Source organism: Pteropus medius, unplaced genomic scaffold (genome assembly GCF_902729225.1).
Source record: "Pteropus medius unplaced genomic scaffold, Ma_sr-lr_union100, whole genome shotgun sequence".
In the NCBI taxonomy this organism is placed as follows: Eukaryota; Metazoa; Chordata; class Mammalia; order Chiroptera; family Pteropodidae; genus Pteropus; species Pteropus medius.
This window is the reverse complement of record NW_024353907.1, coordinates 2,643,313-2,668,707: the sequence shown is the minus strand read 5'-3', so window position 1 is coordinate 2,668,707 and position 25,395 is coordinate 2,643,313. Positions and strand designations below refer to the sequence as shown.

Below are 25,395 nucleotides of genomic sequence, written 5' to 3'. Positions count from 1 at the left end.
AAAGATAAAATACATCAGGAGTTCATATATAATACTTCTAATTCAAATTCAGGACTACAGTGTTTTACTTAACATCTTGATATTCAATCTATGTCTCTATTCTCTCATACCAAAAATTTTGGTTCTCAATTTCCTCAATGTATTACATGAAACAATCTCAGAATACCAACACCAAAGCTACCACTAACATGATTGCTGAAAGAAGTTAAGATGTTTTGGATTTCCTTTTCCCTTTAGCGCAGGGTCCCCAACCCCCAGGCCGCAGACTGGTACCTGTCCATGGCCTGTTAGGAACAGACCATGTAGTAGGAGGTAAGTGGCAAGCAAGAGAGCAAAGCTTCATTTGTATGTGCAGCTGCTTCCCAGTGCTAGCATCACTGTCTCAGCTCCACCTCAGATCATCAAGCATTAGATTCTCATAGGAGCACCAGTCCCTGGTGCCAAAAAGGTGTCAAATAGAGAGTTTTGAGAAAAGAAGTGCCTTTAGAGTATATCACACTAGGGATGTGTAGACAAATTACTATATTTAAAAGTAATTTGAAATAATTATTCTCTGTGGTTTTTCTGTCACTTTGATAGACAATTTGTTTTTTTTATTTTCCATGCAGTTTTTGGTTTTCAGGGATTGTTTTTTAAAAATTTAATTTTGTTTTTTAATTAGATAAACTAGATGGTTACAAAACAAGATATATTCAGAGAAGTCTAGCTTCCATCTTTGTCCCTCCCAACCTGTTCCCTTTATCTCTTTCTCTCTCAGTAGTTTAAAAAATGTTTTTGTTTATTCTTTCATTTAAAAAAATGTAAGCAAATACATGTTGGGAGATAATTCTCCATAGTTCTCTCACATTTTTGCACATCTTGTGACCAGAGTCACTGATTGCTTTAGTTCCAGACTATCTTTTCAAGGATATTTGTATAACTAATAGCCTTGAAAGATGGAGATAGTGTCTCCCTTGGGAGATAGGGAAGGCAGGCTTACTGACCATTATAAAAGATTCGGGCTCCCTAAGCTCAGGGTTCCTTCCCTGTAATGTAACCCACTGCACGTGCGGCCATTACATGATCCTTTTCACGTTACCCTTTAGGAATTGGAGCTTGAGAACTGACTCAAATGCAGATAATCTGACTAATGCTATTTCTGTGAGTAATAAATTCCTTTGTCTCTCCTTTGTGAACAGAGTTTTGAGCAAAGAAGGGCCTCGATCTTTACAGGGACATGATCTTACACATTTTAAAAGGATCGCTCTGGCTGTAGTGTAGACAATAACCTATAGGGACAAAAGGATGGAAATAAGCTGTTGAAAAACTAGTCCAAAGGAAACAAGATGGGCATGGACCATGGTAGGAGCAGATATGGTGATGAAGAGAAGACTGGTTCTGGATACATTTGACTCTCCTGAATTTCAGATATTAGATGTGTCAAATTCAAACTACAAAATTAGTATATTTAAAAAGTAATTTTAAGTTCAATTTTATCCATTTATTCAATAGGTCTGCAATGGCATCAAAAGAGATGCATCGAAAGTCTTCTTCCCAACTTTATTCCACAGTCATTCAATCTCATCTCTGAAGGCAATTAGAATTACTAGTTAGCTAAATTGTTGAAAAAAATACAAGATAGAATTACGAGGCCCAAGAATTTTGTGCCTTCTGCCAGAATCCATAATACTATGGCAGGCTAACTTGTTAGATTGCAAATAGGATAAAATCTCAGACTCTTCACTGTTCTTAACCATATAATATTTTTTGTATTCTATCCTACCCATCTCTTAAACAAATGGTAGTGTTCTATACATACTTAGCTCATTTATGGATAAAGCACATAAAATACTTAAAATCAAGGGACTGGATGAGATCTACAGAGTAAGTGCAGGTCAAAAAGAAGTTCAGGGATGAGTCCTGGGGCATTCCAAAGATGGAGGCTGGAAAGATGAAGGAAGTAGTCATAGAAGATAGAGAAACAGCTAGGAAGGTAGAAAAGAAGTCAAAAAGAGTGATAGCCCAGATTCTGAAGTCTTTCTCAGCCAATATCCCTGAAAAACTCTAAAGTAGTATTCCTCCCCTAACTCAGTCACTCTGTATTTATCACCTCCTTCAAATACTTCCTAGAATTTATAACCACATGAAATTATTTGTTTGTTTATTTAACCGTCATACTAGATCATTTACTCTAAGTGTTACCACCTCATCCTCAGCAACAAAACCTGCCCTATAGCCTGAGAAAGGGCAAACTTTGTGTGTGCACGTGTGTGTGTGCGTACACACATGTGTGTTTTAAAAAGGAATAAAATGATAATCTAAGTAATTATAGGCACCTAGATACTTGTGAAAATACCAGAACAAATAACAAACCAATCAATTTGCCAGCACTTAAGCAAGCAAAAATCAGTGTGTGGCTAGCAGTATAATTCCTTACTGAGCCAGCGTGCCAGACTGATTCTGTTTTCTGCTACGAGTGCCATGTCGTGCTGATCCTGAGGAAGCAATAGATGTAATCTATTCAGATTTCATTAAGGCTTACATGCCTTCCAGCATGCTTTTCTAATCAACAAGCTAGATAGATAAGCTTTATATCTACTGTGTCCAAGAATACTTTTCTGCTTGCCAAAAGTGTAGCAGAGACCCAATCATACTTATTACTACTCTTTAGATCTAGTAGCAGCTTGGGGAGGAAGTGATGGAGAAAATGATGGGTTCATAGGAAAAAGGTAAGCACAATAAAGTCAAGGAAAAGGAAGGTATGATAATACTTTGACTCGGGTATCATTTATAATTCCTGCATAGGAAAATATTCAGTTCTCCCCATATGGTACTTGACAAATACAATGAAAGACCTTGGTCTAGCTACAGGGCTTTGATAACAGAGCTTATCAGATTTAGTAAATACATTTTATAAGCAAAGAATATTTTTTTCAACTTAGAATGCCTTTAAAAGTTATTTTATTTTTTCCGATTATAGATATAATTAACATCTTCTAAAAGAAGAAAAAATACACCAAAAAGCAGAGTATAGTAAGAGGCAATATATAGCTTAGTGTTTAAATAACCATGAACTTTCATGCTAGACAGTACCAGGTTCAAATCCAGACTCTGCTACTTCATAGAACTATATAACCTTTATCTTACCTGAGCCTCAATTCCACAATAATAAAACAGGAGTGATTGTGCTTAATTTGTAAGGTTGTTGTAAAATTAAAGGAGCTTAAGTTTTTAACTTGAGATAACGCGAAAGACTGGAGAGTCTGATAAACCTTTTCATAATAAGGCATCTAGAAATTCTGTATAAAATCCAAGCCCCTTAGAAAGTAAAGGAAATTTCCAGGAGTCAAAAAAGAACAAAAAACAGAAACCAAAATGATAGGCAAACCCCAAAGCCACTCATAGTTGCCACTATTAGGAACATAGAAATCTGGCTTTTAATATCAGCACAAGGGCACAGAACACAGGGCTGTGTCCTTTATTTTATTTATTTTATTACCAGCACATGTGTTATAACAGCAACTTCACATGAAGTCAGGATCCTCTAAGAACTACACAGCAGAGTGAAATGGTTGGCCAGATAAGCAATCTGCTTGCAGCGAGGGAAGAAAATGAGTCTTATCTGTCTTAATTTCCCCTTTAAGTGGGGAAAAATGTTTCCCCTGAAAATTTATAACTATAAGTCGGCCTTCATATATGGTTAGAATTCAAGTTTATATCATCTATGAAGTCGAAGAAGTTTAATTTAAAGCGGTCCTGGGTTTATAACCCCCTATGATGCTTGATGGATGGTAATAGAAATTCTCTCTGGAGAAATCTGGCACTAAACTAGATTCCTCAGGGTTTCCACAGGTAAAGTTCACCCAAGCAGAAGCCAATATAAGATTAGAAAACACTTGAAGAAACAAGCCACTATAAACTAGAGTCAACAGAAATAAAATAAAAACCCAGTAGAATTGTACCCTCCTGAATTTTGGATAATAGATGTATCAGATTCAAACTGTGACATTAATACGTTTAAAAAGTAAAATTTAATTTCATCAATTTATTCATTAGATCTGGAATGGCATCAAAAGAAATGCATTGAAAAGTCTTTTTTCCAAACTTATTCCACAGTCATCCAACCCCTTTTCCAAAGGCAATTAAAGTTACTAGTTAGTTAAATTATTGAAAGAAATACAAGATGGAATTACAAATATGAACAAGGAACAAGAGTACATAAAAAAAATCTAACAGATTTGAAAAAAGGTCTAAATAATACTTTTAGATATGAAAAATATAATCATCGAAATTACATACTCGATGAGTGGATTAAAGAGATAAGACAGATCTGAAGATAAAACAAGTGAACTGGAAGAGAAATCTGAAAAAACTTCACAGAATTTAGCATACAGAGACATAGAGACAGAAAATGTGAGAGAATAAGAGACATCAAGGATACAATGAGACATTTCAATATACATTTGAATGGATATCCTGAAGGTGGGAAAGGTAATATTCAAATGCAAAATGATGGAGAATTTTATAGAATTGTTGAAGAAGACAGCAATTGTTGAAGAAGAATTGTTGTTGAAGACATAAATCTTCAGGTCGAAGAACTACAATGAGCTCTGAGAGCACTAATAAAAACATATATTCTTAGATTTATCATAGTAAACCTGCAAAGCACTAGAGACAAAGATGAAAATCTCAAAAGTAGAAAGAAATTTTTTTAAAAAAGAGGATTACCAAAAACAAAAAGCAATCGGATTGGCAACAGACTTAACAGCAAAAATAAAACCAAAAGATGGTGGATTATACTTGAAAGTGGGAAAATAATAATTGTCAATCTAGAATTGTATACTCTGATGAATTCTTTTCTAAAAAAGCAAAACAATCTTTCTATTTGTATCCATTAAATTCCATCTATGTAATAAAATAATTTCATAGACAAAGATATGTGTATAAGAAATGTTTTTGCAGCTTTATTTGTAGGAGCAAAACATAATCATAAATACAGGACTAGACAAATTATGGTATATTCATAAAATGGAATACTCTATAGTTATTATAATGATATATAAATATATCTAGTACATATTTTCAAATTATGGAAAATAAGTAGCCCAGCAATGTGTATATTATGATCCTAATTTTGTAAATAAACACATGTATTCATGTGAATTAAAATCATATAGAAGAATACACAAGAATCTGTTAACAGCGGTTACATCTTAGTCTGAAGTCAGATTGTAGAGAGTAGGTAAAGGGAATATGACTTTGATATTTATATTTTTCTAGTACTCTTTTTTTTCTTTCTTTCTTATTTTAAATTAAGGCTTAATTTTTTAAAGAGAATTATCTTTTAAGAGCAAGGGGAAAGTAAAGATATTTCCAGATTTAAAAAACTGAGAATTTGTTACCATACATTCTTTAGAAAGAAAGATCCCATAATAAAGGTCTGAGATATAAGAATGAGTGATAAACAAATAAACTGATGAAAATGGAGGAGGGGAGGACTCTAAACACATTTTGAGTCTTTCAAAACTAAAAATGTTCAATTTGGGTCATAAAAATTAAGGTAGGACAAAATAAGTTATAAATTGATAGTATGCAGGACAGGAGATGGTCAATAGGACTTAAGAGTGTTCTGATGAAACTAGACTGTTGTCTATCACCACACGCCAAAATTAACTTGAAATGGATTAAGGACCTGAATATAAGACCTGAAACAATAAAATACATAGAAGAAAAGCTAGGTACTAAACTCAAAGACCTTGGACTTAAAGATTTTATGAGTTTGACCTCAAATGCAAGGGAAGTAAAAGCTACAATAAATGAATGAGACTACATCAAACTAAAAAGATTCTGCTCAGCAAAAGAAATCGTCAACAAGATAAAGAGACAACCATCAGAATGGGAAAATATATTTGCAAGCAACAGCTCTGATAAGGGCTTAATATCCAAAATATACAAAGAATTCATACAACTCAATAACAACAAAAACCAAACAATCCAATCAAAAAATAGGCAGAGGACATGAACAGACACTTCTCCCTAGAGGACATACAAATGGCCAACAAATATTTGAAAACATGCTCAACATCACTAGCTATTAGGGAAATGCAAATCAAAACCACAATGAGATACCATCTCATACCTGTTAGAATAGCTATAATCAATGGACAAATAATAAATGTTGGAGAGGATGTGGAGAAAAAAGAACCCTCATACACTGCTGGTAGGACTGCAAATTGGTACAGTCACTATGGAAAACAGTATGGAGGTTCCTCGAAAAAACTAAGAATTGATCTACCATATGATTCAGCAATCCCTCTACCGGGTATTTACCCCAAAGACTTGAAAACTCATATCCGAAAAGATATTTGCACACCGATGTTCATAGCAGCATTATTCACAATGGCCAGGACATGGAAGCAACCGAAGTGTCCTATGATAGATGATTGGATAAAGAAGCAGTAGTACATATATAATGGAATATTACTAAGCCATAAGAAGAGATGAAATACTGCTATTTGCGAAAACATGGATAGACCTCGAGATAATCATGCTAAGTGAAATAAGCCAGACAGAAAAAGTTGAAAATCACATGATCTCGTTTATATGTAGGATATAAACTTAAAAGCAACAAATGAACAGGACAAACAGAGACTCATAGACATGGACAACAGACTAGTGGTTACCAGAGGGTAGTGGGGAGGAGGCGGGAGGAGGTAGATGGAGTAAAAAGGGTCAAATATGTGGTGACAGAAAGAAATCTAACTATGGGAGGTGAACACACAATGTAAATGTACATATATGCCTTACTGTTAAAACGTACAGCTGAAACTTACTGGATTTTGTTAACCAATGTCACCATAAAAAATTCATTAATTAAAATAAAATAAAATAAAATAAAATAAGAGAAAAAAGAGTGTTCTGAATTCCTTGTATCGTTCAGAAGAGAGAAAAAGTTATTGAATATTATTAAACTTTAAGTTAAGTATGCATGAATGCTGACATTTTGAGTTATTGTGTAACTCTAGTAAATGATAGAAATAGAATGCATAGTTCTAGAACCAGAGGAAAACTAAATTTTAAAAACTTAATTCTGAATAAGGCAGAAAGAAGAAAAAAAGCATAGGAAAAGTGGAAAAAACAGAAGGCATAAATAAGATGGTAGAAATAAGTGAAGATGTATCAGCAATCATACTAAACAGACTTCATTTATCAATTGTCAGAAATTGTCAGATTATAAAAATAAAATTCAGGTTAGTGCTATTTATCAACAATATACAATGCTTCAGAAAGGTTAAAAATAAAAGGTTTGGAAAAATTATTTAGGTAGCAAGAACTAAACAAAAAGGAGATATACATTAATATTACTAAAGATATTATATTAACATCAGACAAAAATAGATTGTATGATGTGACAGAGATAGTTAGCAATCCATTGAAATATCTTCTTATTTATATAGAGTTATTGCTGGGAAGCAGCTGATCTGACAGGGTTTAAATTTCCAAGTACTCCTTTCATATATGAGTGGCCAGATAACCAGTTATTGCCAATTGACCATGAGTGGAATTGATGCCTGCCAAGCACAGGGTTCTGCATATACTGGAATAAAATTTGTATGCAAATTTTCCTTGTTTTTGTCGTTATAAACAAAATTTACCCCAAATGTCACTCTCGCTTAGTGTAAAAATTTTATCGTACTTCTTCTTGGGTTCCTCTCTAAACATAATTCTGTAAACATAAAACAAAGTTGAGATCTCACTGCATATAGACTTGTCCAGATTCCTCATTAAACCCTATATTCTTACTTCTCTTCCATATTACGAAATCCTCCTCCAAAGCATAACTTTAAAGCTTGCCACAGCAATCTGTAACTTGACTCAGTCTTGGACACAAGGTAGCCTTTAATAAATGTTAGAAATGAGTGATGCAGAAAAGGAGCCTGAGGATGACGTGGAGGAGATGGAGGATGAAGCACAGTTCACTCACCTTTTCCCCTAACGCTCACAGTAATGAATTTCACTGCCTTTTCTGTCTATATCTCTGATAAGAATAAATTGCTAGAAATAGAATTACTGGGTCCAAGAATACAAGCATGTTCAAGACTGTTGATACAAATTGTCAGATTGCTTTTTGCAGAGGTCGTACCACTTTATAATCCTTAGAACTGTCTTTGACTCCAACTACAAAGTTATTATTCCTTTCCATTTCTAATTTATTTTGGGGCTCAGTTATTTCCCCCCAAAATAAAGGCCAAAGCTACAAAACAACTGGCCTAGATTCTCCAAATGATAATGTTATGAAAGACAAAAAAACAAACAAGAGAAAATAACTAAGAACTCTTCTAGATTAAAGGAAACTAAAGAGACTTGTAGTATGTAATCCTTCATTAGAAACTGGATTTTTAAAAATTCCAGCTATAAAGAACATTTTGCGGACAGTTGAAGAAATTTAAATATGGACAGTATATTAGACAACAGTATCATATCAATGTTAAATTTCACAAATGTGGTAAGTATATTGTGGTTATGTAGTAGCACGTCCTTATTCTTAAAAGATACGCATTGAAATATTAGAATTGAAGTGTCATGTCTGCAACGAATTCTAAAATGGTTCAGAAAAAGAAAGAAGAAAAAAAAGGAGAAACAAGGGAAAAAGAGAAATAAAAGAAATATATGTGGGGAAGAGAGAGAAAAAGAGAGAGAAAGTAAATGCGCCACGTTTGGTGACTCTTGGTAAAGGGTATATGGGTGTTCATTTTACTATTTTTGCAACTTTTTTGAAGTTTTGAAATTTTACAAATTAATATGTTACTGAATAAAAAATGGATACCAAAATATGGTATTGATAGTGGATCTTTAAAATGAGTTCTAAGGCTGTAAAGACTGCATAGGTTTCCTTTCTTTTTAAAGCATTTTAGAAAATGCCTTAAAGAGAGCCCAATAACCTTTAGACTCAAGGGACGCTAAAGAATTTTCCCTGTCAAGCTGAATTTTAGGCTGTTAAATAATTGCTGCTGACTTATTTGCTTGTGGTCCCTGGATTTTATAGTTTAGTTCTGTGATTACCATTGTCCTGGTGATTAGAAATCTCTTATATAATCAGAGCTGGATTTTGTGTGTCTTTTTTTCATCCCAGGGGGCAATTATAACTCTTTCCTGGGAGGAACATGGGTATGGACACCAGACAGTGAGAAAGGATAGGATTCTTCTCTATATTTTTATTCCTTTTCCTTTTATTGGTTAGCTGTATCTGTCATAAATAAGTTGAGAGAAAATTAAAGTTTTAAGGTGAAATACAGGTTTCTGACACACTCTCTTTTCTAACCTAAAATAAGCTATCTAAACCGTGCACATTCATTGACAACAATTGAGATACAGGTTCTGTAAAAGAAAATTCTATTTAACATGATATAAATGTACACATTGTATTTTTCTTTTTGAGAGAGTATAAATATACTATTAAAATCAGAATTGTTTAAAAATGAAATGACATCACCTTTTCTCTTATCTAAATAAGCAGAATTTAATTTTATAGTGCTGATGTCATATTTCTGCAATAGTAATAATAATAGCGGAAAAAGAGAGTTGAGTCACCCGTTTCTTTTTTTTTTCATTTATTTATTGATTTTTTAATGGTGATATTGGTTAACGAAATCCAATAAGTTTCGGCTGTACATTTTAACAGTAAGGTATATATATATTTACACTGTGTTCACCTCCCATGGTTAGATTTCTTCCCCAAGTTTCTTAATGAGAAGTTTGGTATAAGCTAATTTCTGAGGAGTTGGCAGGTATAAGTCTCCATGAATACATCTTGTTTCTAGGTCAGTTGCACTTAAGAGTAGCACTGAAATTGGGGTGTAAACAGCTTAGCTATGGGTGCATTTTAATCCTGTTTGCCAGTTTCAGTCCTTCTGAGTTGCTTTGAGGAAATGCAAATCTGTCAGGTCGATATTCGGTTCAATGTGGTGTTTTCTTCTGGCAACATCCTCTTGCATAATACTTGTTGGTGAGAAAACAAGGAGGACATTGATAAGGAATCAACATTAACTTGGAGTGAAATCTTTATGAACAAATTTAACCAAATGCCTTACACAGTTTAATTGAGTTGAATTATATTTGCCTACTTTGGAACAGGGTGTATAGTTGGAGTCACTTAAGAGTTTATTTTTTATTATATTTAATTCTAACTTTTTGCTTGGAAATAATTTAAATTTGCAGATGAGTTGCATTTAGGAAAAAATATTACAAAGATCTCAGGTACATCTTTCACCCAGATTTACCGGTTGTTAACATTTTGCAGCAATTGCTTTGTCACTTTATCTCTCCCCGCTCTCTCTCTCTCTATATGTGTATGTATTTATGTATAAACATTTTATCGTCTTTGTTGTTATTATTAGTTTTCTAAATCATTTGAGAGTAAGTCACAGACATCATGCCTTTTCCCCCAGTAAATACTTCAACCTGTATTTCTTAAGGACGGGGATATTCTCTTTCATAGCCATAGTAAAATGATCAAATTCAGAAAATTTAATATTGATACAATATTATAATCTAGTAAACAGTCCATACTCAAATTTTGCCAGTTGTCACAATAATGCCTTTTATAGCAACTTTCCCCCTTTGATCTAAGATCCAATCTAAGGTCATTTAATAATTATATCCTTTTTAAACTTTTAAAATCTGGGACAATTTTTTCATTTTTCTTTGTCTTTCATGATACTGACATTTTAAAAATAGTACAGGCCAGTTGTTCAGTAGAATATCCCTCAATTTGGGTTTGTAAATTTCTTCACACTTAGCTTCAGATTGTGCATATTTGGCAGAAATATCAGAGAAGTGATGTGTTCTCAATGCATGAGACCAGTGGGTCAGTTTGTCCCATTATTGATAATGTTAACTTGAATTACTTGGTTAAGGAAATAACCACATTTCTCCATAATAAAATTACTATTTTTCCTTTTTAATGCAACACATCTTTGAAGATGCTACTCAATATATTACAATGGCTAAGGGTAGTAGTAGAGATTAAAAGTAGTGCAATGTTATAAATCTAATACAGAAACAATAAAGGTAACTCTACTATTCCAAATAAAATTTAGAAAGTTGATTATAGATTTGGCTATTGCACACAAAATCTTAATAAGACTTTGTGTTCATCTCATGTGGAATTATATGATTATTTGTCCTAACACTTTAAATAAGCAATCTATTTAAAATATTCCAACTTTGTGTCTAGTCTTACTCTCATTGGGAATACTCTGCAATGTAGATAATATAAATATAGTTCCATTTCAATTGCAATTATATTTTATATGCTTATTCTAATGTGGTTCCTGGCATAGGAGGTATCGGGACATTTGTATTTTTCAATAAACATTTAAGTAGAGCAATTGAATGCATCTTTTTTAATGTTTACTTGAGAAATCTTGAGAACCAAAGCAAATGTGAGTTCGGTCACAATGCAGACACATAGAACATCTTAAAAATAACACAGATCAGAGAAATATCCTTCTACTTGTCAATATTGAAAGAATTTTTATTCCCTAAATGATCTCACTCCCATCAGGCAACCATCCAATGATGATAAGCAATTATTAGTAATAACAAGGAAGCATCTCTGTGGGCTCAAGCTACCCACAGTCCATGTTGCACATCATTAGGGCACCCCTGATGTATTTCTTTGTGGCTTCTTTTCTCTGACCTCATCAAAGCCTGAAGCAAAATATAGTGATTTAAAAAGATAGACACAGTCAATGTATTGACCTCTGAAATTGGCTGCCTGCAAAACTGTGGCTGCTTCTCATTTCTGAGAATCTTTCTTAACAACCCTATCTCTTAATTTCTGCCTGGCTTGGATTGCATTTCAATAGGCTCTGACTTTGTTGCAATGGAGAGTAGGAAAACTGTCACCTTGGATAATGAGATTGGAATCTTAAACCTCTCTGTTTCAGGATGGCCTATCAGTTTCATTTTAAAATAGCTTTACATATTCTCATCCCCTCCACAGACAAAGATGACAATATACAGGATCCTTGAATTAGAATCTGTTTTAAATTTTACAAGACTATTGATTCTTTTTTCTTTTTTAAACATAATTAATGTTAAATACGAACCATCCCTCTGAAGGACTAATCCTAGAAGCAAGTAAGAAACTTACATAGTGTTGAGCCCCATTTTAGCTGGTCTGTAATAATGTAATAGTTATTTTGTTTTGGAGTTTTCTGAACTAATTATGATGTTATCATAATTCATATGTCAATATTCCTGGGTTACAGAAAGCTCTATTTTTAGCCTAATAATTAAGCTTTAAAATGGTTCTTAGTTCTCAGGGGTAAATTTTGATTTCAGGCCATATATTAGTTTCTATTGCTGTTATAACAGATTACCACAAAGATGCATTTATTAGTTCACAGTTGTGTAGGTCAGAAGCCTGAGTACAACATGGCTCAACTGGGTCTTCTGCCTAGGGTCTCGCAGTGTCAAAATCAAGGTGTTGGCAGGACTTTTCCGGAGATTCTAGATAAAAATCTGCTTCTAAACTCATTCAGATTGTTGGCTGAATTTAGCTCCCTGTGATTATAGGAGTGAGGTCCTCATTTTCTTGCTGACTGTCAGACAGGAGTTAGTCTTTGCTCCTAGAAGCTGCGGCATTCCTTCTCATGCTTTCCATGTGACCCTCTCCAGCAACAGCAAGTCAAGTCCTTCTCATGCTTCAAATCTCTCTGACTTTTCCTTCTGCCACATCTCTGCTCTGAGCCAGAGAAAATTCTCTGCTTTTAAGGGCTCATGTAATTAGATTGGACCCACTTGGATAATCGAGGATAATCACCTTTTTAAGAAGTATATAACCTTAATCACATCTACAAGTCCCTTTGGCCATGTAATGTAACGTATTTACAGGTTCCAAGATTTAAGGTGGGCCATCTTTGGGAGGCTATTATTCTACCTACCACAGGCCAGGAAGAAAAAAAACTAGATCAGACTGAAGATTTATTATAAAATTGGGATTTTCAAACACAAGTATCAGCAACTTTCTTGAATTAGTGCATAGCACCTACTATAAAGCATGGTACCTTATTGATTTTTCTTGTTTAGCAGCTGCATACAAGAGTTAGGAGTCTTGGAGAGGAACAACAGTCAAGCCCAGATATTGTTCTAACATGAATGAGTTAATCAGGGACTTTCGAGTAAAGCTAGGAATAAACTCCTGGAGCTCCGGTCCCCGAGCTTGACCTAGACCCTAACAGGTGGCAAACCTTTTGGGAAAGATCTGCATACCTTCTTGGGTCCCTGGGTGATTTCTTCAAGAACCAAACAACAATAGCAAATCCTCTGTGGATGTAAGGAGATGCGACGAGGAGATTTTAAATGAGGTTAAATATTCTCTAGTTAATCCAAACATTACTTTTATTTTATTTACCAGTTGTTGGATAGAATGTTAAAAGATCCAATATGATATTAATAGCTACAAATGTTCATAATCATTTTTATTCGGGTGATATTATAACAGTCAATCACCATTGGCTGAAATGGCTTCATAAATAAGGTCATAGGAGGATCTTGAAGAGAAGAAAACTTTAAGATATTTTTGTTTTTTTCCCAAAACAGACAAATGGAGGAAAGATACAGTAAACATTAGTTCTTCCCAATTAAAAAAATTCTAATTTCCATATAGGCTAAATTAAAGGCTTTTAGGCCCTTTAATAGTATAAGTTATTCATGGGGGAAATTGACTCAGAAAACCCAGCATTCGTGACATATTGATAACTAAAAGCAGAAGACTACAAAGTAACATGCATATTAAAGTTTTTATAGTATATATGCACATATAAAAAAGAAGGTGAGGACACATACCAAAATGGCAATAGTGATTATCTCTGGATAAGATTACAGTTATTTAAAATATTGTGTGTTCTTCTGAGTTTTCAAATCTTCTTCCATTAAGCATGTACTACTTCCACAATTAGACTGAAAAATCTAACTGTAAAAATCAAACAACAAAAAAGAAAATCAAACTCAAGATGGAAAGAGTGAAGGGGAACCATTCGAAAATGGAACTCTCCATCCTCTTAAATATCTTTATCTGCAGTGCAATAGATTCTTTTTTTCCTTTTGGTTGCCAAGAGCCTTTTCAAATTTTTCCTTTATTTAGGAATTTTCTATCTCATGATTCTCTTAATTTTCACTCCCCAAGACAGAAGACAATGGCTCATTTCCCCTGTTTGCCTTGCAGCGAAGGCACAAACCTTTGATCTAGTCTCTTCGTGACAAGACATAGCAATAGAAGTGAAACTTCCATTCAGAAGCCAGTGACTTTAGAAGGCAGACACCATGTGAAATCCATGGCTGAACAGCATTCATTGTTCAGAAGCACAGTTGGCTGAAATTCTAGTGGGAATCTCCTGGGTGGTGGTGGTGGCTGTAGAGTCCTGAGTTGTGATTTGGGTCTAGTCTGGGCTGTGGAGCTTCCATGCTATATTCTCTAGTCTTCTAGGAGATTCTGTGATCTACTGAATATTCTTCCATGAATTCCATTTTTGTTCAAACTATCTCAAATGAGTTTTGTTCACAATGAAGAACACTTACTGTTGTGGATTGAAAGTACCTTAGAATGTGACTATATTTGGAGATAAGGCCTTTACAGAGATAATTAAGTTAAAATTAGCCATGAAGGGCCCTGATCCAATCTGACTGGTGTCCTAATAAACAGGGGAACTGACAATAGGGATGCATGCACAGAGGAAAGACCGTGTGAGAACACAGCGAGGTGGCTGTCTGCAAGCGAAGGACAGGCCTCAGAGGAAGCCATCTGTAGACACGTTGATTTGGACTTCCGACACTCACAACCGTGAGGAAGTAAATTTGTTTTTTTCTCCCTTTGGATCTGTCATTTTATTTATATTTTTAAAATTAAATTTATTGGGGCAACATTGGTTAATATAATTATATAATTTTCAGGTGTACATTATAATTTGACATTTGTATATTCTATTGTGTGTTTACCACCCAAAGTCCAGTTTCCTTCAGCTACCATATATTTGATCCCCTTTGCGCCATTTACCATAAATTTCTGTTTTTTAAGTCACTTGGTCTATGGTATTTTATTATGGCAGCCTTAGCAAACTAATATACTGATAATACAAGAACCTATTTGTAAAAGAAAAAAACCCCAAAACCTATGCTTTAGTTCATGCATTTACATTGGGCAATAGCAGGGGCTACAGAGAATGAAGCCAGGATGGGGAAGGTCATGACAAACTACAGTCAGGGAATGTGCGGCTGACCTAACAGTAGTTAAGGCACATATAGAGAATCATAGGTCAGAAACTAGGGGAGTGGGCAAGAGACGGAAGGCAATATTCATGTCCAAAGGTCAGCGTGACAGTCCACAATGAAGACTGGAACAAGACTGACTGAAGGTAAAGGGTGCACAAGTTAACAAACGATACTAGCTCCAGAGAAAACAGATTCGGAGACAGACTTGTTTTTCTTTCATTTTAAATAACATGTATTTGTTTTTATTTGGTTGTAAAATAATTATATGCTCATTGTAGAACATTTGGAAGATACAAAAATTAAATTTACACACACACATAAATAAATGTTACCAATAAGCTTCAAACCAAGAGATAAACACTTAAAATTTGGGTGCATTTCCTTCTGGTTATACACACACACACACAATTTTTAAGAATTCTGATTGGCATGTACTGTGTAGTCTATTTCTATTGTGCATTCATTTATTTCACTTAACAACATAGTGAGAGCACTTTCAATGTCAGAATCTTCTTATATGAGCCTCAAGGGGTTGGTCTGCCCTGGGCTGGCAGATAGAAGGGGTATATGGCTCAACAAATTTGGAGGGATACACACTTGAACCTGAAAATAAGGCAGGTTCTAAAAACAAAATAGATTCATATCACTTCATTCAAGGAAGTCTGCTATGATCTTGCCACTTATTCACTGCTCGCATTTGAACAAATGTCTCAAGTTTTAGAAATCCAGAATTCAGACATTTTTTAAAAAATCATTAGTGAGATTGCATTATGATTTATTGAGTTTAGAAATTCACCAAGGTCTCCAGCCTTCCCAAGGTTTTTGTTAAAGTAGACTGCACTTGTCAAAAAATTACTCTAAATAGCTTACAAATCACTTGAATCTGTCCCTTTTATGTAGTAAAATTGGTCAGTTTCCCAGTAGTAAAGAAGAGGGAAAATATGGATTGGCAGTAACCAACACTGCCCTGAGAACAACACTGGCTTTCTAAATCTGGGGCTTTTTAGTAGCAGACTTAAGTAGTTGCAGCCTTAAATAACTGTTAACTAAGGAACAAAAGAAAATAAGAGTATTCTTTTGTTGGATTTTGTTTTTGCTTTGAGCTCAGGGTTGCAGTTCTTCACCTTGTTGGGCCAAATCAGGGACAGTGGTAACTTCATTAATCTGATCTAGATTTGCAGCCCTAAATGAACACTTTTCACACCCAGAAGCAAATTGGAAGGTTTTGACTTCTGGTAAAGTTGCATATTTTGTGAGATGGTTATAACTTTATGCATTTGGGCTTGAACTTAGCCCACATTTCTGTGGTTGCCCCCCAGTGAGATCTTTTTTGATTTCCACTTTAGGTAAAGCAAAGTAATCTTACTGGTCTCAGGTGTGTGTGCGTTTGTATGTTTAATTGGAGGAAAAGATACTTAACATAAAATATATCATTTTAACCATTAAGTATACAGTTCTGTGGCATTAAGTATATTCACATCGTTGTGCAAACATCACCATCATCTATCTCCAGAAATTTTTAATGTTCCCCAACTGAAACTCCATGTCTATTAAACACCAATTCCCCTTTTCCTATCCCCCAGCCTCTGGCAACCACCATTCTATTTTCTGTCTTAAGAATTTGACTACTCTAGCTATCTCATATAAGTGGAATCATATGTTATTTGTTCTTTCATGACTGGTTATTTCATTTAGCTTAATGTCTTTAGGGTCTGAAAATGTAACATCATTATAAATATTACTTTATGTAATTTTATATCTTTTAAAGAAGCTAAGAGAAGAAAATATAAATTTATAGTGTTTGTTATATTAACCTTCTTATTTACCATTTCTGGTTCTCTTCATTTGTTCCTGTGGATTCATGTTATCATTTCATTAGTCCAATATTGCTTTGTTACCATCTACCTCTTTTGTGTTATTGGTACACACATTGCCTTTTAATTTATTATAGGCCCAACAATACAATTATATACAAATTGTTTTACTCAATTACTTTTAAAATCAATTAGAAGAAATATGCATTTCTATATCTTTTATAATTACTAGTAAAATTTTTTTTGTACATGTATTTAGATTACTGTCTGGGGTTACTTGCTTTCTACCTGAGGAACTTCCTTTAGTATTTCTCACAAGGTGGGTCTGATCACAACACATTGTCTCAGTTTTAGTTATTTGGGAATGTCTTTTTTTTTTATGAGTTTATTTGAGCCAACCTGATGTTATATGCCAGAGAGCAAGATCTCAAAAGCTCCACAGCATAACAGTTTTGCGGCTTCTTGTATACATTTTAAATTAAGGAGGGAACATAAGGAAGAATATAAGGAAGATTATAAGGAAGATTACATGGAGGTGGGGGAAAGCAAGACAGGGATTGGATTACAGGATAGTTAACAAGATTCTGTGCTCTGTTGAGGGTGAATACCACATTGGAGGGGCATTACTCCTGTATTTCAAAAGCATATTATCTTAGGTGCAGAAGAACAATGAACAGGGCTGGCTTAAAATCTTTCACCAAAGAAGTTATATGCCTGGGCCATGACAACCCACCATGACCTGCCCAGTTATGATCAGATTACCCTGTACAGTTACTGTCTATAGAATCCTTTTTTTTTTCATCCATAGTTCTCTCTTTTGGTCATAAATCAATCCAAATGATGTATTATTAATCACTAACCTTTGGGTTAGATAGTGTGGTCTCACAGCACTAGAAAGCCTCATTCATAGGAAGTCTCAGTATTGATATCTTGTTGAGGATTGAGGATGGGGCAACACCATAACCAGAGGATCTGAGTTGAGGCTGAATTTTCCCCCAAAAAGGTAAGGGCATGTAAATGGAAGGCAGTCAGGTCTTGGCGCCTTCATTGAGAAAGAAATACTCTGGATCATTTCTATCCTGCGAACTACCATGATCCGAGTTTTGACTTCTATCTCATTTTTTTTTTGTATTTGACCTGTAGTATAACACACAAGCCATGAAAAAGCTATTAACAGTTATTTTATATATATGTTCAGTAATCATAAACAGATTATATAGAAAAACCAAAAGAACAAGTATTATTATTATTATAACTAATATCATTAGTAGACAGATAAAGACAATCCAACAAAGTAAATTCTGAGTTCAATATCAATCCACAGGTATACAGGCCTTGTCGATGTCTTGGGACAGCTGTCTACCTCTGGTGTCGGCAGCTTCTTGACCTTGAGGAGTCTTTGATGTCTGTAGACAGGAGTAGATGTCCGTAGACAGGGGTAAATGTCCATTCATGGTTAGGTACTTGATAAGGTCCCTTCCAATGAGGTTGAAGAGTATCTTTTATTTGATGTTCTTTCCAATAAACAAAATCTCCAGTTGGGAGTCAATGATCTTTAAAGTCTTTGTCTCTTGGGAGCTCACTGTGAAAAGAAGTGGTTACCAACTTGGCATTTTCTTGAAGTGACTATCAAACCCTCGCAATAGTGTAAGGTGTCTCCTTTCAATAATGTCAGCTCATAAGTTCCTTCATCTAAGCCCAGCTTAAATGCACTGTGATGCATGAAGGAATGAAAAAACTGAAAAATGGGGAGCTAGAGAGAAAAGAAGAACCAAATGGCCATCTTGGGTTTCCCATAGCCCTGACTATTCGTTTAATTTACAACCATTGTTTACCCATACAATATACCCTAGAAGTTTTTCATTACTTATTTTATAATGCTTCCCATGCAATTTAACATAAAAACAAATCTTTTGAGGTGTTCCAGAAGCCCTTCTGAAACACTACAAAGTTGTTCCTACATATATTGAGATTTTAACCCTTAAAACTTCAATTTCTAATGAAAACTAAGAAGTAATCAATTACCTTTCTTTAGCTTGGACATTTTATAACCTCTAGAAACATTTTCATAGACATAAAAATCAATTATTAACGTATACTTATTTTTGTAAAACCCAGAAAAAATAAAGACATGTCTGTTTTATTTAAACCTGTAAGCCTAAGCTAACTTTTATTTACTAAGGATTATTCTTAGATCACGTGAACTTGAAAAGCATTTGAGTTTCTATATTTTGGAGAATTTTAGAATACCCAATTATGACAAGCATTTGCCTTTAAATTAATTTTAGCAATGCCATTCAGAGGTAGAAAATTATCTTACATTTACAATATACATATATAGACATACTCAGAGACAGACAAACAGAACACAGTTGGATCCAATTTTTGTTTTAGAGGCATTTACAATTTATATCTGTCCTTGACAAGTCAAGTTCCAAATGACCTTCCTCCTTTTAAAATAAAGACAGCCATTTTTAATACCTCAAAGAATTCTGTTGACACCTAAAGGATACCATAGGTTGATACATTCTTCTAAATTCTTTTACATAGTTTCATTTTAACTTAGGAAAGAGGCCTTTTTAAGTTCTGAGATGGTCTCTAATAGTTTTCTTTCCATTCATTCTGCCTAATTTTATGGCCAGTTTTTTTCTAATTGTATGTCCAAAAATTAATTTAGAAGTATCAAGGGATTCTCATCTCGGTTGTCTTAGTATTAATGACAGGCTGACTGTGGTGGGCCTTGCCTGCCTGGGAGGCACAATTTTCCACGTTAGTTTGGAGCTCTGTAAAGTCTGAACAAACTTCTAGGAAAGACCAGCTTTTATGTGCACATCTCTAGACAAGCCAAATGCTGTGGACGTCCCTATTGGACTGCTTTACATCCTAGAGGAAATTTTTTTCTTAGACAACCTCACAAAGATTCTTAGTCACCTAAGAATACCTAAGTAGGGGCCAGAGAGAGCCTACCAGATGCCACTGGAAACAAAATGTTCTCCAAGGCGTAGATCTTTTTCTGGGGCCCTTCTCTCGGGGTGAACCCCTTCCAAGGGCCCTGCCCTTTTCCCTGGGGCTTCTCCAGGATCGGCTGCGCTACTGCACTGAACAACTCCAAATGCCCATCTTCATCACTTTGAATTCGGGGATTTGAATTGCTATTGTCACCCTATTGGCTATTCAGGTTGGGGAAAGCATGAGTCCTTCCTCTTCCAGAGTTAAAGAGAGTTCAGAATCTCATTTAACCAGCAAAGATTTTGTTCAGACTCTCAGTAAGCAATCCAATTACAAAGCCAAAATTAAAATCAGTGTCAGGGCCGAGCTCATTGTGTCGGCTATGCCAAGTGTCAGCGGTATTGCTGATCAAGAAGGGAAGGTTTGATGGTGAGACACCCAGTTGGAAGAATGCACAAGAGGCAGATATAAGAATGAAACGGCAGGCACCAACTTTATTGCGTTCGGAGCACACTTCTGTTGGAAAGTGCAGTCTATTGCACGGTATTGCACGCACTTCTGCTTCCCTTTTTTGTGCTCCCCTTCTGTTCTCCAGGGGACTGCATGGCTCCTCATAAACCAGAGTACAATAGTGGCATTCAGCCACACATGCGTGATACAATAAGCTGAATTATGTTTTCATAGCATTTTAGATCCGGGGTCCTATTCTTAGCCGCACACCTGAATCACAGCCAGAACTGGGACCAGCCAGACCTTGGGCCACTCAGGCCTTGGATCAGCCAGGCCTCGGATAACAGCCAGACCTTGGATCATGGCCAGGTCCTGGGCCAGCAGTCCTGGCGCTCACAATCAGCAACCCATTTTTTTTCCTTTCCCTAGATTATTTCAACCTTTATGCACCTTGAGGATTTTCTAAAAACAGCTCAAATAAACTCATGGCCTGCTATTTAAATCAAGAAGGCCTATGATTATGAGAGAAACTCACCCCAGTTCACCTGATGTGAAGTAGGAGCTTGTGGGGCACAATGAGTGGGCCTTTGCTTATTCCCGGCACTGGATCCAGGTCCACAGGGTAGTCCTGGGTGGGCTTCTTCAGAATCCTGCTGCGGTACGCCAAGTAAATGTCGATGTAAAAAATGTTCAAACCTGTAGAGAATTTTTAAAAGAATTTATTTGAGCCAAACCGACGACATATGCTGGGGAGCAAGATCTCAAATGCTCCTTATTTGGAAATGTCTTTATTTCACCTATATTTTGAAAATAAGTTTTGCTGGATATAAAATTCTTGGTCGACAGTTTTTTTCTTTGAACACTTTAAATATAACTCCCCACCCCCCACTCTAAACTCTGGAGCTCCTTCTTTGCTATTTGCTTGTGTATATTTTTAATAATTGGGTCGATTATTTTAGTAAAGTTTATGCCCCACACCTCTACCCTCACTACTCTCCCACCCTGTGTGAAGTCTCTGATGTTTATCTTCAGGGAGTGCAGCCTAAGTTATGCCCAAAGTCACCCTGGGATGACAGCAGTTTTGGTAGGACTCTCTTTGACTTTCTCTTTCCCTCACCACACTTACCTGTTACACTCCACTAATTTCCGGTTGACTGCTTTATTGTTTTCAACATTGTCTTGGAGCATAAATTGCTCCACGGACTTTTCCAATAAAATTCAGCATCCTTCGAAAGTATAGTTCTTGAGGTTAGTGCTTGAGATTTGTTCTTATCCTAGGAAGGCTCCTCATAGCTGTCTCCTCCCTTAGTTCTTTATAGGAAACTAGCCAGCCTGCAGTTTAGCCTAGACTTTCAATGATTCTACCAATTTCGTTCCAACTAACTTTCACCACAACCTCCACCTATTTTAGAGAATGCCCTAAGCCTGAACTTTTTACACTCTGTTGAAAATGAAGTCAGTTCCTTTAGGAGGAGATTCAGAGCTCTCCGTTTTATAGCCTGTTTCTCCCCCTGAAGAAAATTTCTGAGCTATGGCTCTAGAGCTGTGGGTAAGAACAATGGTGTACTTGTCAATGGTGTTACCCCCACTTTAGGAGCTGAGTGTTTGGTGTGGGAGAGAAGTGGCCTTAAGTCTTGTCAGCTAGCCTCTCCCCACATGGAACCTGTGCCTTATAAGCTGAGGCAAGGGTGAGGGGGTCACAGTATTCTCAGCAGTGCTGCATTCAAGATAAAACCTCCATCCCACAAATGGAGGCTGATAGAAAAAGGGAATCCTTACGTCTTAGCTGCACTTGTCTGGAACTTAGCTTCAGCTGGGGACAGGGTGAGAAATTCTCACATCCTGCCCATTCTAGGAAGCTAGCCCTCTGACTAGGAACTGGGGCAAGTCCTGTATTCCTAATTGCAGCAGTCTGGAGTGGAGTTTCCATCTTGCTAGGCTGGATTGGAGAAAGGAGAAAGTGGATTATTGGTTTAAGTACCACAGACTCTGTCTACCAAGTAGATTTTCTTGAATAAATGTTTCTTCATTTTCTGTATGACTTTAGGACTATTTCCAGAGGCTTTGAATGATTGTTAAAAAAAAAATGAGTTTCAACAATTTCTTTATAGAATGGTCTGTGGAGTTTTTTCACACTGGCATGCTGAAAGTGGTAATCTTGGCCTTTACTTCTTGCATTGATCCATGATTACTGGTTTTATGTATTTTCTCCTGTAGGAGAAAGTTAAGGTAATAAATCATATCCAGTATGAAATAATACCATAGGCTCAATTATCTTGATAAACTAGTATACCAATTTGAAGAACTTTCATGAAAAAGGAACAATAACTAATGAGTTAAACATGGAAAGAGAACCATATACAGAACATGGTATCTGGGTGATTGACTCACTGTGTCACAGTGGGGTACACTTTCTTTCTTTTTTAATATAACATGTATTTAAATGTTAGAGTATTTGATTGAGTCGATTTAGTCATTATCATGCCAAATGCATCCATGAGGGAATAGACTGACAATTACTGGCTCAGCATAAAGGTTAAAAATTTCAGTCTCTTTACTTCCAGCATAACCACCAAGTCTGGCATCCTTTTTCCACCTTTATTTTCCTCCTTTTGAGATTAAACTTCAGTAACCAATTTATATAATGGCATGATTTATTCCATGGACTTGTTGAGTGGCTAACTTTGTAGATATGGTTTTCAGAAAAAATTATTTTAATAACATTGATTCTTTCCAGCAGTGATAATGGCAGAGCACTCTTCCTGGACAATGAGTTTCGAACAGTTCACAATGGGGGACTGAAATTAAACTTGGAAGATTTACCCAGCCTGAAGGTTTATAAAATCTACTCTGTGTTACTCCTCATCAAAGGTGATCAAAATGGCTGTTTTAGTTCTCTCTCCTCTTAACAAACTTATTTCTGAGATTTCTAGCTCATACACTATTTTTGAAATCAGAGACTGGAAAGGAAGAATAGAATTACCATTTCTCTGGTTCTTTGGGAGTATTGTCCCATGGCATGAGGTAATGAATTTATCACAAATGATTACTTTTTGGTCCAAGTTATTATTGACCATATGTTTAAAATAAATACCAACCAAAGTATATACAGCTATTGTAGCTCTACAAGTAAGTATAACAGAATGCAAAAATTTCTCCAAAGACAAAGTCTCCTCTGAGACATAAACTGGCAGAAATAAGGGAGCATATGGTTTTCTAAGACTGCACACCAGAAACAATATAAGCACTAATGCCACTCTTTTTCCTGGGTAGTAAGAATGTATATGCAGATGGGTAGAGCAAGTAGAAGGCCTTCATGCCAGTTATCTCATTGTTAATTCTGAGATTTCACCTTTGACCCATCAAACTCTCTGAGAATTTTCTTCAGAGCCAATGCTTGGGGAAAAATATATTTATAGTATTAAATTATTAAAAAATATTATATATAGTTGACCATTGAACAACGCAGGGATTAGGGATACCGATCCTCACCATGCAGTCGAAAATCTGCGTATAACTTTTTTTTTTGCATATAACTTTTGACTCCCCCCAAACTTAAGTTGTCCTTCAGAGGATTGGTTCCAGGACCCCCCATAGATACCAAAATCCACAGACGCTCAAGTCTCCTATATAAAATGGCATATATCGATGCATACAATTGGCTGTCTGCATCCATGAACTCTCAATCACAGATTGAAAAGAATACAAGTATTTATTTTTAAAAATCTATGTATAAGTGGACCCATGCTGTTCAAACCCATGTTGTTCAAGGGTCAAGTCTGTGTGTGCGTGTGTGTGTGTGTGTGCATGTGCGCGTGTGTGCGTAAATAAATCTCAGTGAAAATATTTTTGTTTTTGTTTTTGTTTTAAATCAATTCCCTTCTGGGAGCAAAGTCCCTGATATAGTTAGTAGGCAACAAAAACCTTTAGAGAGAATTACTATTTCCTTCCAAAAATTTTTTGTTAAGGCTACAAAAATCACCCACTTTAAAATGTGTTTTTTAGAAATATTGGTAAGAAATGTCAATGTCTTAAAATTCTATTAAGATGCCAGCTGATTTCTTACAGGCATGGCTTAGTTTGTTTCAACCTCCAGAATAGTACTTATTTTTATTATTTGCAATACAAGCACTCGCACTTACAGAGAATTATAGGCACAGTGTTACATTTAAAGTGAATATTATTTAAGTGTTGAAGAGTATGGAACTATATTCATTGAAACATAAAATATAGAGACATATAATAATAAATGGGTGAAAGTGTGTGCAATAATAATTCAAGATAATCATTGTATTATGATTGTACTGCAGATTAGAGCAGAATATAATGAGGTCTCCATTTAATTAGATCACTTTAATTCTAAACCAAATTGGAGGCAAAGGGTACTTCAGAGAAGTGCCAGTTCTCATTCTTACTATAGAAGCAGGTGAAAATGCTGTTCTGAAAAGATTCCAATTTGAGTTTAGGAGTAGCCAGTGAAATGAGAGAGAGAATTTTAACCTCTCCATCACTTTGTTATGCTAAGACCTTGTAAGTAATTTCTGAGTGGCACACCCAAGTGTCTCCCAGACAAGCCCCATCTATCCCTCCTACCTTAGCTCATATTATTCCTCCACAAAGAACCTTTGCGCTGGCAAAGAGTCCTTGACCTTGGTACTGGAAATACCATGAACACTTCCTGAGAAAATGCATGTTAAAGCACCTGGTGCTGTTAAGACTTGGTGAAATGAGAGCCTGGAAGCAAGGGAGTTATTCAGTCAGATTCTTCAGAGCTACTCTGGGTCAGCCAGAGCGGGACTCCTGTATCTGGCCACACCCACCCTGAATCTGGCCACATTCCCTGATTCTCAGGAGGCCTTGAATTCCAACTTTCTTCAGCTCAGCTGATTCTCCCTTCCAACAGCTCCCTAGAAGGGCTGCCAGGATC

At 35.6% G+C, this 25,395-nt stretch overlaps 1 protein-coding gene across 1 annotated transcript in view; it reads right to left on the bottom strand.

Moving 5' to 3' along the window:
* DUSP21 (dual specificity phosphatase 21) overlaps nucleotides 1-22,398 on the bottom strand; it is a 60,916-nt gene extending 38,518 nt beyond the window's left edge. Inside the window, exons 1-2 of the mRNA XM_039851576.1 lie at nucleotides 22,248-22,398; nucleotides 21,014-21,164 (exon numbers count right to left, since the gene is read on the bottom strand). Of these exons, the coding sequence (XP_039707510.1) occupies nucleotides 21,014-21,164; nucleotides 22,248-22,398 (302 nt within the window). The remainder of the gene's footprint in view (nucleotides 1-21,013; nucleotides 21,165-22,247) is intronic.
* Nucleotides 22,399-25,395: the final 2,997 nt, after the last annotated feature.